This window comes from Actinia tenebrosa, unplaced genomic scaffold, assembly GCF_029948245.1.
Source record: "Actinia tenebrosa isolate PJP-AT-01 unplaced genomic scaffold, QUT_ActTen_1.0 PGA_scaffold8__29_contigs__length_14323225, whole genome shotgun sequence".
NCBI lineage: Eukaryota > Metazoa > Cnidaria > Anthozoa > Actiniaria > Actiniidae > Actinia > Actinia tenebrosa.
Window position 1 is genome coordinate 13,901,686 of NW_028292585.1, and position 10,499 is coordinate 13,912,184.

The 10,499-nt window shown below is 36.3% G+C and overlaps 3 protein-coding genes across 3 annotated transcripts; 2 read left to right on the top strand and 1 right to left on the bottom strand.

The window, feature by feature from the left end:
• Positions 1-1,473: 1,473 nt before the first annotated feature.
• Positions 1,474-5,829, bottom strand: LOC148905249 (tRNA-splicing ligase complex subunit RTRAF-like). The gene is made up of 8 exons (XM_089040806.1): positions 5,712-5,829; positions 5,264-5,388; positions 4,977-5,076; positions 4,200-4,292; positions 3,713-3,801; positions 3,536-3,598; positions 3,158-3,239; positions 1,474-2,310 (listed from the first exon to the last, which is right to left on the bottom strand). The coding sequence occupies exons 1-8, from the start codon at positions 5,770-5,772 to the stop codon at positions 2,156-2,158; spliced, it is 768 nt and encodes a 255-aa protein (XP_088896932.1). The 5' UTR covers positions 5,773-5,829; the 3' UTR covers positions 1,474-2,155.
• Positions 5,830-6,109: 280 nt separating this feature from the next.
• On the top strand, positions 6,110-7,684 carry LOC116291554 (uncharacterized). Its single transcript, XM_031698729.1, has one exon. It carries the CDS (start codon positions 6,272-6,274, stop codon positions 7,637-7,639), a length of 1,368 nt encoding a protein of 455 aa, XP_031554589.1. The 5' UTR covers positions 6,110-6,271; the 3' UTR covers positions 7,640-7,684.
• A 504-nt stretch (positions 7,685-8,188) lies between these two features.
• On the top strand, positions 8,189-10,158 carry LOC148905250 (tetratricopeptide repeat protein 9C-like). The gene is made up of 4 exons (XM_089024361.1): positions 8,189-8,513; positions 8,599-8,651; positions 9,516-9,639; positions 10,097-10,158. Exons 1-4 carry the CDS (start codon positions 8,195-8,197, stop codon positions 10,156-10,158), a joined length of 558 nt encoding a protein of 185 aa, XP_088880487.1. The 5' UTR covers positions 8,189-8,194.
• The last annotated feature ends 341 nt before the right edge of the window (positions 10,159-10,499 follow it).

Here is a 10,499-nt window from a genome sequence, read left to right on the forward strand (position 1 = left end):
TATTGAAGCCATTTATTATGAATAAAAAAATTGATTAAAATGTCCTGCTTTTTTCTTTTTCTTTTTTTTTTTTTTTTTTTAAATGTGAATTTTAGACGTTCGGTAATGCTATTGCGAAGTGAGTCAATTAAAAAGCCAATAGTTTAACAATATTTTCCTGTTTTGTTTTATTGATTTTTTCTTCAAAACGATATACAATATTATAGAATTTTCACACCACGTAGTCTATCCTCATTACCCGCCCAAAGACAACACAGTAAAATATTTATGCCAAAAAAACAACAATATAGGTCGATGGGTAAGTATAGTTCAAAGGTTACAAAATTTAATATTTCAAATCGCTTGAAAGCTTTTAGTAAGATTTCTCTAGCTTATATTGGTAGAGATAAATTAAGAACGTAGTTCTCTCAGTTTCATCATTATTATTAAACACTAGTATTTATTATTATCATCATAATACGCAAAAAAAGCTTTAAAATACTGCCATATTTCAGAAATCCAAGGCTCTTTCAATACGCATGCGCACCCAAACTCTTGCGTGTCTATACGGCGGAAGTTCTCAAAAACATGTCCCACATGGAACTTCAGTAATCGTAAGTCCTTAAACATCAGCGAAAGAAACGACAATTCGGGTCTGCTGGTCATAGCAAGGGGTTAATCATCTACGGTCTAGGGGCCGACTAACCTCTCCCTTAGGCTTCGGCCGAGCTTCCTGATCAGTCTGTAAATCCAGGGATAGCGGTGTCGGGGCCGAAATCTCCGGCATAGCCGTAAATGCTTCGCGCTGCCATACTGCGCTTCAGCACTGCGTCTGGAGGTATGGTCCTTAACTAATCAATTACTAAATAAAAATCTAAGAAAGAAAAAAATATATATATAAAGTAGCAGATGTAGTTTTGGATAATTGAATTTGAAGGAGAACAAGAAGAATCTCAAGTTTCACTGAGTGCTCGTTTAAAGTCGCTCGTAGCGGTTTAATTGACATTACATTCTTAGTTCACAAATACTTTATCGTTCTTCAGCTGGATCGATCAGATTTTCAGTATTTGAATATTTTCTTACTCTTTCAATGGATGTTAAAAAATTGATGTCTCGTGGGAATGTTAAAAGACAATAAAAAACTGGAGTAAATTCCTTCGCGGAGATATCAGTATGCACCCCCAAGAACTCTGCTATTCAAATGTTATTCGTCTCGTATCCCTATGCAGAGGCGGCAGAGCCCTTTGAATCGAGGGGGGGCATTTTTAAAAATTTCCAAAATACATTAAACGTTGTCCGTTCACATTAACACTCGATGCTGAAGTTTGATCAATAAGGAGACAGATGATGGAACACTGTAGGAAGGTAACCGAAGAAAACCGAAGGAAACTTAATCGAATAAGCATGCGTGCGCTAGTAAATCCCCATCAAATCAGAATTTAGTATTTGTAACTCTGATGTCATAAAACTATTCCATAACATGCATATCAAAACTAATAACTGAAATATTTTATTTGGTTGACAATGTTTGCCAGCTTACAAAATACCACCTCACCCTAAACATTAAACATAGTATCAATTCTTCCTTGCACTTTGATTATTTTAAATTACCCCTTCCCAAGCATGCAGTAATCTCCTGCTTATATAAATATGTTGTAATAAGCTGCACGAAAAATTCCCTTGCATGGAGAATGTCACGTGCAGTTTTTCTAGAGGCATTGTGTTACATGCACGACTTTGGCCCCTTCATTCCAACCCTCCCCCTTCTCTAAAATGCATTTGTTTTTCTGTCGACATCATATGCAGGTGCAAGAAACATTCCCTTGCGTGACGCAGCAGGAGAATGTCACGTCCGGAGTATATCTAAAAGCAGTGCGTTACATTACACCCATCCCCCTTCTCCAGCATGCATTAATTTTTCTGTTGACGTCATATTGCAATTTTCACAAGAAAAAAACTTTATTTGCGTGACGTAATAGTGTCAGGTAATTCTTCCAAAAGCATTGCGTTACGTGATGACCATAATACTCCTTTCCAACAAGACCATTATCTAACCAGCATTAGTTTCTTGCATGATAGAGTTTATGAATTGCTACCAGTGCTTAACAATAGAATATCTGGCTGGATTATTAAATTAACAGCAATAACCATGTAATAATATATTAATATATTAACCCTACTTTCCAACCCGTCCAAGTTTTTGGTCAGTTTTAGGATTGGCTGTTACGGCTTGTACTCTGACTATAGCTTCATTGATTTTAGTCTGAAGATCTCGCAGCTCTGCTACATGTAGGAGTCGTAGAATTTTGGCTGCTTCATTAACTGCAGGGTCTGAAAAAAGATGTCCAAAATTTTTATTTTTATTTTTTTTTTACTAAGAAGTCAATTTTTATGTTTTTGAGGATACTATTACAGAAACAACATTGTCCTTTTTTTTTACCTTTTTAAGGATACTAAATAATACAGAAAAGACAGGTGTAACTTTATGGTTTTGGAATTTCATATGCATGCCCCTTCCCCTCCCTGCCCAACCCTCACTCTGGCTTAACTATTTTATGCTGCCTGGTAAGCAATTAAGATCTTTCATTTTGCACGTGAAGGCAATAGGAAACCAGTCACAGTACTAGCATATAGCAACACTAGCAAAACATCATTTCTACCCACTGTGGTTCCAAAGGTTGGTGTCGCTGATTATGCAGACACTACATGAATTTAGTTTGTTTGATGTGTTGCTCTCTCCTTCGTCACAAGGCTTTTTTTTACCAGGTTCTCTGGTTTCCCTCGTGTTGAGCACTGTGTGCAATGAAAACTGAATGTGGTGGTAGTGTGTTTGAGTTAAATGCAATTTAGTGCAAAAGCAGACAGTGAATTCTTTAGCTTGTGCAGCACTTGGTACACTGCACAGCAGCTCAATGGAGAAGCCCAATTCCCCCTCCACTCAATTCCCCCACTCAGACACAGACTACAACATCATTTTTTTAAATAATAATTTAACACTGGGCCCGGTTGTACAAAGCCTGGATATCGCTATCTGGCAAATAAATCGTTATCCAGTAGATAAGTCGATGCTGTAATCCAATAAATTTATCCACTGGATAAGATTTATCCATTGGATAGTGCTATCCAGGCTTCATACAACCAACCGGGCCCTGGTAAAAACACCCGACTTGATACGAACCTCCAGTGTCAAATCCAAGATCTGTTCTGTGTAATGATATGATATCAGATGACTTTTTTGACACACTTTCTTTCTCCTTTTTCTAAAATAATAACAAATAAAATTGTTTTGATTTCAATGCACAATATCAGGTCCGTAACCAAGAGGGGTGAGTTGGGTGCTTGTGCACCCCCTGTACAAGCTGAAGTCTGCTCATTCACTCATTGCTTGAATTCTTTTTCTTTTACTTTCTTGCTTTTGCAAATCCTTGGGGTTTTAGAAAACTTGTTAAGGTGATGGCTGTTAATTTAGACAATAGTGCCAATTCCATTTAATGTGCACCCACCCGGCAACCCCCTGGCTACAAAACTGGACGTTCAAAGGAGTTGGAAAAGTTACCTTTTTTCCTGACTCTTGTATTGCTTCTTGTGAAAGTTTAGCATCAATCAATGATCTTATTGCCTAGAGACAACAATAACAAATAACAACAACAATTAGCATAATAGCATGATATTATTTCTTATTAATATCTGTAAAAATAAATAAATGAATAATCATGTGTCAAATTATATTTACCTGTAGAAGTACAAAGTGATCATGATGTTCTGGTAGGTTGAGTAATCTTGATAACGATATTATTCCTGCCTTAAGGTCTGGATCATCAGCTACGTGGAGAATATTTCAAAAACAAGTTTAATATTCATTCTGATTGAAGTCTATCACTAGTTACCGAAACGACATGTTTTTTTTTTCAATGTTTTTTGAACAAATCTGGACCTTCCTCCTGTTTGGTAAAGCCATTCTTAATAACACATGCCCGATTGTTTCTGTTGCAACAAAGTAGGTTTTGGAGGATGTCAATCAAGGCATTTCCATGACATTCTATAGGCGAGTGCCATTATAGCTTTGTATTTTCCGACAATGTTATGGAAATACCTTGCGATTGACGTCCACCAAGACCTTCTTCATCATGACAGAAAAATCGCTCAAGGGCACACGTGATTGAGAATGGCTGTAAATACAATCATCTATTTTTATTAGTAATTAGTAAGTTATCACTTACTTGTTATATTCAATAGATCTTGTGTGAATCCTGTGTTTTCTTCTGATTGACTGGACTCCTTTTCCTCCTTCACAAGACTGTTAAATTTTTGTGCTACAATAAAAAATATTTGATAAACAAAGTCTGCTGTTGCTATATATTGTGCGAGCAAAATTATTGTTTCTCATAGTTAGCTAGTGAGTAACTTATAATATAGTTCACTATGAAATAATAATAATAATGATAATTTAATGAATTTCTATAGCGTTATACATTACACTCTATGACGCTTTACAATGAATTTCCAAACATAAAATATAGAAATATATATATATATATATATATAGAAACCCTCGCACTCTGTCCAAGTCGGCCCATCAGAGCCCACCTAGCATACCTTGACAAATGCATGGGTCAAAATAACCACCGGTCAACAAACAATGTCCATACAAAATGACACTTGTCCAGCTAAATGACTCAAAGGCTGTTACTCTTGACCATTCGCATTGACTGGTTACGTTAATCAGTTCAAAATAGCCAGTCTTCATAGCAGTTACAAGACCGTAGCCACCACTTGGAAAGTGGTCAGGTTCTTTAAAAAGTGGTCCAGGTTTATTTTATTTACTTGTGTGATAAATATTTTTTTATGAGGAGGAAAACTGGTTCTGAAGGTAAAAAGTGGTGCATTTTTAAAACCTGACCAATTATATATACCGGTGGCTTAACTGCCCTGAGTTAATATATCGTTCTTTTTTACGCCCATGTGGTATGACTTTGATATAATGAGCTTGAACTTACCATTTTCTGAGTATTCCAGCCTAATGGCATGAGACAGCAGCCAATCCATTACACTGGTTTTCTGTTTACTTAGTAATGGACATTGCAAGTCTAATAAATACTACAGAAAAAATTGTAAATCAATGATTTAAAACACTGTTAAAACACATGACTATCCCTATTTACAACAATACTAGTGAGGGTTGGCCAACTCTAACATAGTCTGACCAACTCCCCTTTAACCCTCCCCCACCCCCCCCCTTTTTTCCAACTTATGTTAAGATGGCTACTGCTGTAAGCTTATATACCTTTGTTAGAGATTTCGTCCAGTTATCATTCTTCACGTCCCGTAATGCTTCTCTATCTTCTATTTTATAAAACCTAATCTTCTGGTCCTCTAACCACACGACGAGATTCCTACATTCTTCTTCAGCTGAGCGTAAACAGAAGAATAAAGTTTGTACAAAAAATGAACTAAAGATAAAATTTCAAAACTACATTGTTATAATTAATTCGCTAAAATCATAACAGTTATCGTAGATTGATAAGTTTTACACCGTAGTGAAAATAGGAATTGACGTTTCGGACGTTAGTCCTTCGTCGGAGTCAATGAAGGACTAACGTCCGAAACGTCAGTTCCTATTTTCACTACGGTGTAAACTTATCAATCTACGATAACCGTTTCATTAGAAACACCGACGCAGTCCACGCTAGCGTTTACTAGCCATCATCTGACATAAAATTATAACAGCTTACAGTCAACGTTAAAGGTATCTGGGTGGTGGTACTCTAAGGCTGTTAATTTTCTTTTAAACATGGCTAATTTAAATTTTTTTCTAGAAAAAATACTTCTCTGCCTTCAGATTAACTTGCTCAAAGGTTCAAAGAACTGAAAAAATAACACAGGTAACCCAATTTTTGGTTCAGGGAATTTAAAATTTTTAATATATGAAAAAAATATGTGAAAAGCATTTAAAATAACGAGAAACTAAAGCTCTTTTCCGCAAAATGATCTACTAATAGGAATTCCTATCTTTATATTTTTTATAAGCACATTTTTGTGTTCTCAAAATTTGGTTCTTGGTCTCCCTGTGGAGCATGAGTGCAAAAGGGACGCAGGCTCATATAGTTGGGATCCCTGTGAAAGTGTTGGCGGGAGTTTTCAGAACTCGAAACTGTTTATGGAGTTCTATTTTACGATTTACTCATTTTCTACGTCATTTATCGCCCTAGATACTGTAACTACCAAAGCATTAGAACATTTTGATGGTCTTTTACGTCGATTGGTGTAGTTGGATACTCTCTCATCTTTGATTATGACTTTGATCCACGTTGACAAAAATAATGGCGTTCGATTGATCAAGTCATCTTTCCGATTCTCATCTTTATTCAACGCTTCTGGGCTTAAATTATTTTCGATCTCTGCGTGTCAGAAACAAAAAGATGCTTTATCGAACGAACAAAAAGTTCGTCGCAATCTTCAGCGAAAAACAGAAGACTTAAATGATAATCCGAACTGTTATGGCGAAGCGGTGAAATCGTCACCCGTTGGCACCAGTTGGCTGAGAAAATCCTCACCTCAGACGTCGTTCATAAGAAATAACGAATTATGGTTCGACCTTGAAACAATAGATAGACTACCACGTCGTGAACTACAAAAGCTATGCACTAAATTTGGTATTCGTGCTGTGAGCAAGACGGCAAAGCTTGTAGAAGACTTAAGAAATTTTCACCAGGAAAATCTAGCAAATCCTTCATCCATTCTCCACTGTCCGTTCATTCCTGGGACAGGTTTTCCTCTGAAATCTCAATTTGAGAAAAATTACTTTAATTCTTTGAAAGAAGTTGATAAAATTTCAGGTTTGTTTGCATCGTTAGATGTTTCGTCAACAAGTTTCAGACGGGATGAAGAGCTTCAAAGATTATGCCGATCTATTGGAGCTAGGAGCACAAGTTCAAGGACGACAGCCAATTCATTGGATTCTTTGAAGTCCAATTTAGGGGAGCAAGACAAGTCATTCAGAATGCTAGCGGATACTTGTGATTCCAAAGAAATATTTCTACAAAGCAAACCAAGTGTCTCTAAAGTTTTGAATTTTGGGAACAACAAAAATAAAGCCTTTATGATTAGTCACTGGAGAAAAAAGAAAATTGAAGAAATGGGAGATGAAGCTTTTAAGAAATATCAATCAGATGCCACCAAAAAGGGAAGACTTTTTCATTCTTATGTGAAAGATTTTTTGTCTGGTAAGAACACCAATGTGGAAGGAGTCGAAGGATGTATCAAGAGCATCTCTGGTGTATTGAATAATATCAGTTCTGTAATTGCAACTGAAAAAAGAGTGTCACATTACTATCTTGGGTATTGTGGAATCCTTGACACCTTAGCTCTTTACAGAGGAGTCCCTTGTTTGATTGAATGGAAGACTTCTGAGAAGCCTAAGGAATCTTTATCAGATTGCCACGACTTTCCTACTCAGGTTGCAGCATATGCCGGTGCTATAAACTCCAGTCCGTACTTTAGTGTACCCATAACTACTGGGTTAATTGTCGTTGCTTATCATGACGGCACTCCTGCACATGTTCACAAGATGGACATGAAAACATGTGACTACTATTGGCAACAGTGGCTGGTTCAAGTCTATAAATACAAACAGATGGACAAGGAAAATGATAAATCTTGAAGCAGAATAAATAGTTTACTAGAATAAAAAATTAATTTCTATAAATAGTTGTTCCTCATCATTAGATGATTTATTTTATATATAAAATAAATCAAAAGTAAAAAATGTGGATTGGTTTGAGAATCTGTGGTTTTGTTCATTTTACTTTCTTGTCCTTTCCATTCCTTTCCTTTCCATTGTTTCTTATCTTCTTTCCACTTTTTCTTATTTTCTTTCCACACTTTCTTTCTTTTCTTTATTTCTTATTATCTCCTTAATACTTTTTAGTACTTAATACTTCTTATACTTTTCTTCAAACCCCCACCCCTTCCATTCTTTCCAATAGATACTTCAATTCTTCATGAACTTTCATATGAGTGGAAAATATACGGTACTGACTTACAGCACATATATACAAATATATAAGACAAATGTCTTCCTAGTACAGCTAAGAATTTGCCATATCATTTCCCATTTATTCAATACCGTTCTAGTAATGATAAAAAAAAGAAAATGAGAAGGAAAGGATCAGCGGTCGTTGCATGACGAATCGAATCGCGGGCTCTAACATTCAAAATGGCGGACGAAACGCAAAGTACAGACAACTGTGACAACAGCTCAAAAGAGACAAAAAAAACACCAATATTAACTAAAGCAGAGAAACTAGAACAAGCCAGAATCCTAAAAGACGAAGGCAACGCATTCTACAAACAAAAAGACTACAAAAATGCCATGAAAAAATACCATCAAGCTTTGATGTACGTGAAAGGCCTGTTTGACCAGGTGCCATTTCAAGGAATGTTCTTGCCAGAAACAAGATTCCCTGACGAAGAAACAGCTATATTTAAAGAGAAAGCACAACAGATTGAGTTATCTTGCTTTAATAACTTGGCTGGTAACAACGAATAGACAAAGATTGATTTGAATTTTGTACTAATTTCCAAACGCTGTGCTAAGATTTTTTTCAATGGTTTTTGTAGCTTGTCATTTAGCTGGAGGTCGATGGTCTAAGGTCTTAGATAACAGTTCTAAGGTAAGTTCACTTTGGAAAAGTAATTTAGAAAGAAAAACTTCAATTACGGAGATTTTAAGATGAGTTTTAATGTTCTCGCTAGCTTGTGGGTCATTCATCCATCCGTCCGTCCGTCCATTCATTCATTCATTCATTCATTCAAAAGAGCAATATAGTTAATAGCTATTACAATTTATTTGACTAAAATCTTCTTTTTTTTTTTAATTGAATGCCATAACTCAGGGAATAATTGCTTAGGCATGACATTAGGCATATGGTAAAACGATTTCTGGGTCCACTAAAAGCAGTTCCTTTTTAAAGATTTTTCTTGCTTTTTCGTCATGACAGAATTTGTTGAACAAAGATCTATAATTATTGTTTTAGGTGGAGGTAAAATCATTGGAAAATGTTTGCTTCATTTTAGCAGTTTTCATAAACAGTTTGACCCAGAAATAGGTTCCTAACTTAAAAGCTCTATAGCCCCCTTACAGTACAGTACATTGGAATGCAGGTCAATTTGGAGGACATGACAATAGGTTTCCAATTGTTTGGAGGTTGAAATTATTTTGTTTTTTCCTCCAATTTGAGCTGCTTTGACTTCACCTGCACAGGGTATATACCTTCCCCAGACATTCCCTAGACCCTTAGAAATAGGCAGCAGAACTGAAGGACCACTTCCCTTTCCTTCCCCTGTAATATCCAGTCACTGGTTCAGTATTACTATTTGACTTTTTATCACTTCATGGTTGAGATCTTGTCTATCAAACGAGAGGTCAGTGGTTCGAGTCCTGTGAGAACCCAACTGACGCAGATTTTTTAATCTGCTTATACACTCAATGGAGCATACACTTAACATTTTTAAAAAAACACTTCATGGTTGTTCAGGTTCTCCAGCGTCAACCAGATAATGCAAAAGCTTTATATAGAAGAGGACAAGCGTATATGAAGTTACAAGATATTGATAGAGCCAAGGAGGACCTGAAACGAGCCAGTGAACTTGAACCCACAGGTAAAAAAATTATTGCATTCCTCCCCTTCCTTTGGAATTACCACTCCAAACTCTTGGAAATTCTGTGCAACTGTGATACTCATGAAACAAGTGTACGCTCCTTGTTGGGCCTTACCATACCTTGGAAATTCTAATCCTCCTCCATGGGGGGAGGTATGGATATTTTCTAGAACTACACAATGTACCCTCCTCAAACCCTTCAAACACCTTGAAAATTTCAATCTCCCTCTGTAATAGTAGCTTGTGTGCAGCCAAGCTAACTGTTAAGTATGGACTATACGGGAGAAAAGTCCGGCTGCACACAGGCTACTTTAGTAAAGGTATGGATATTTTCTGGAACTACAGTACACCAAGTATGCCCTCAACAGGCCCTACCCAACCCTTGGAAATTCCAATCTCTCTCTGTGGAAAAAGTAGGGATATTTACTGTAACTTCACCATATTACACCCTCCTCAGACTGTCCTTGCCCCAACTTTCAACCCACCTCAGTTGACAAAGAAGAACTGGATTATTTTTAAATATACATAATTTTTGCATTGGCATATAATACTTGTAAGCATCATAACTACTTCTTATCTAAGACAACAGTACAAGAGGACATTAATTTTGCTGGAAAAAGAGCAAACAAGAAAATTACAGGAAAAGGAAAAAGACATATGCAGCAATGTTGAAAGATGCTGTTTGAGATTACTGTAACATTACTTTATATGAACAATAAACTTCTTTTTGATAAAATTACCATTAAAAAGACCTGACAGCTTTTCTGTTTTAGTACTACTTACTAACACTTAACTACAGCCTTCTCACAGTAGGTGAGTAAGGTATTTATATATTTTTCTGGTGTATCCTAAACATCGTA

What these genes read in the sequence shown, in the direction of transcription:
- LOC148905249 (XM_089040806.1), bottom strand. Translation starts at nt 5,772, where the DNA reads ATGTTTAAAAGAAAATTAACAGCCTTAGAGTACCACCACCCAGATACC. An exon ending in GGACGAAATCTCTAACAAAG is followed by an intron (nt 5,077 to 5,263) that starts GTATATAAGCTT and finishes TTTTTTCTGTAG; the next exon opens with TATTTATTAGACTTGCAATG. An exon ending in AGATCTATTGAATATAACAA is followed by an intron (nt 3,802 to 4,199) that starts GTAAGTGATAAC and finishes TTCTCCACGTAG; the next exon opens with CTGATGATCCAGACCTTAAG.
- LOC116291554 (XM_031698729.1), top strand. Translation starts at nt 6,272, where the DNA reads ATGACTTTGATCCACGTTGACAAAAATAATGGCGTTCGATTGATCAAG.
- LOC148905250 (XM_089024361.1), top strand. Translation starts at nt 8,195, where the DNA reads ATGGCGGACGAAACGCAAAGTACAGACAACTGTGACAACAGCTCAAAA. An exon ending in TTGCTTTAATAACTTGGCTG is followed by an intron (nt 8,514 to 8,598) that starts GTAACAACGAAT and finishes TGGTTTTTGTAG; the next exon opens with CTTGTCATTTAGCTGGAGGT. An exon ending in TCTTAGATAACAGTTCTAAG is followed by an intron (nt 8,652 to 9,515) that starts GTAAGTTCACTT and finishes ATGGTTGTTCAG; the next exon opens with GTTCTCCAGCGTCAACCAGA.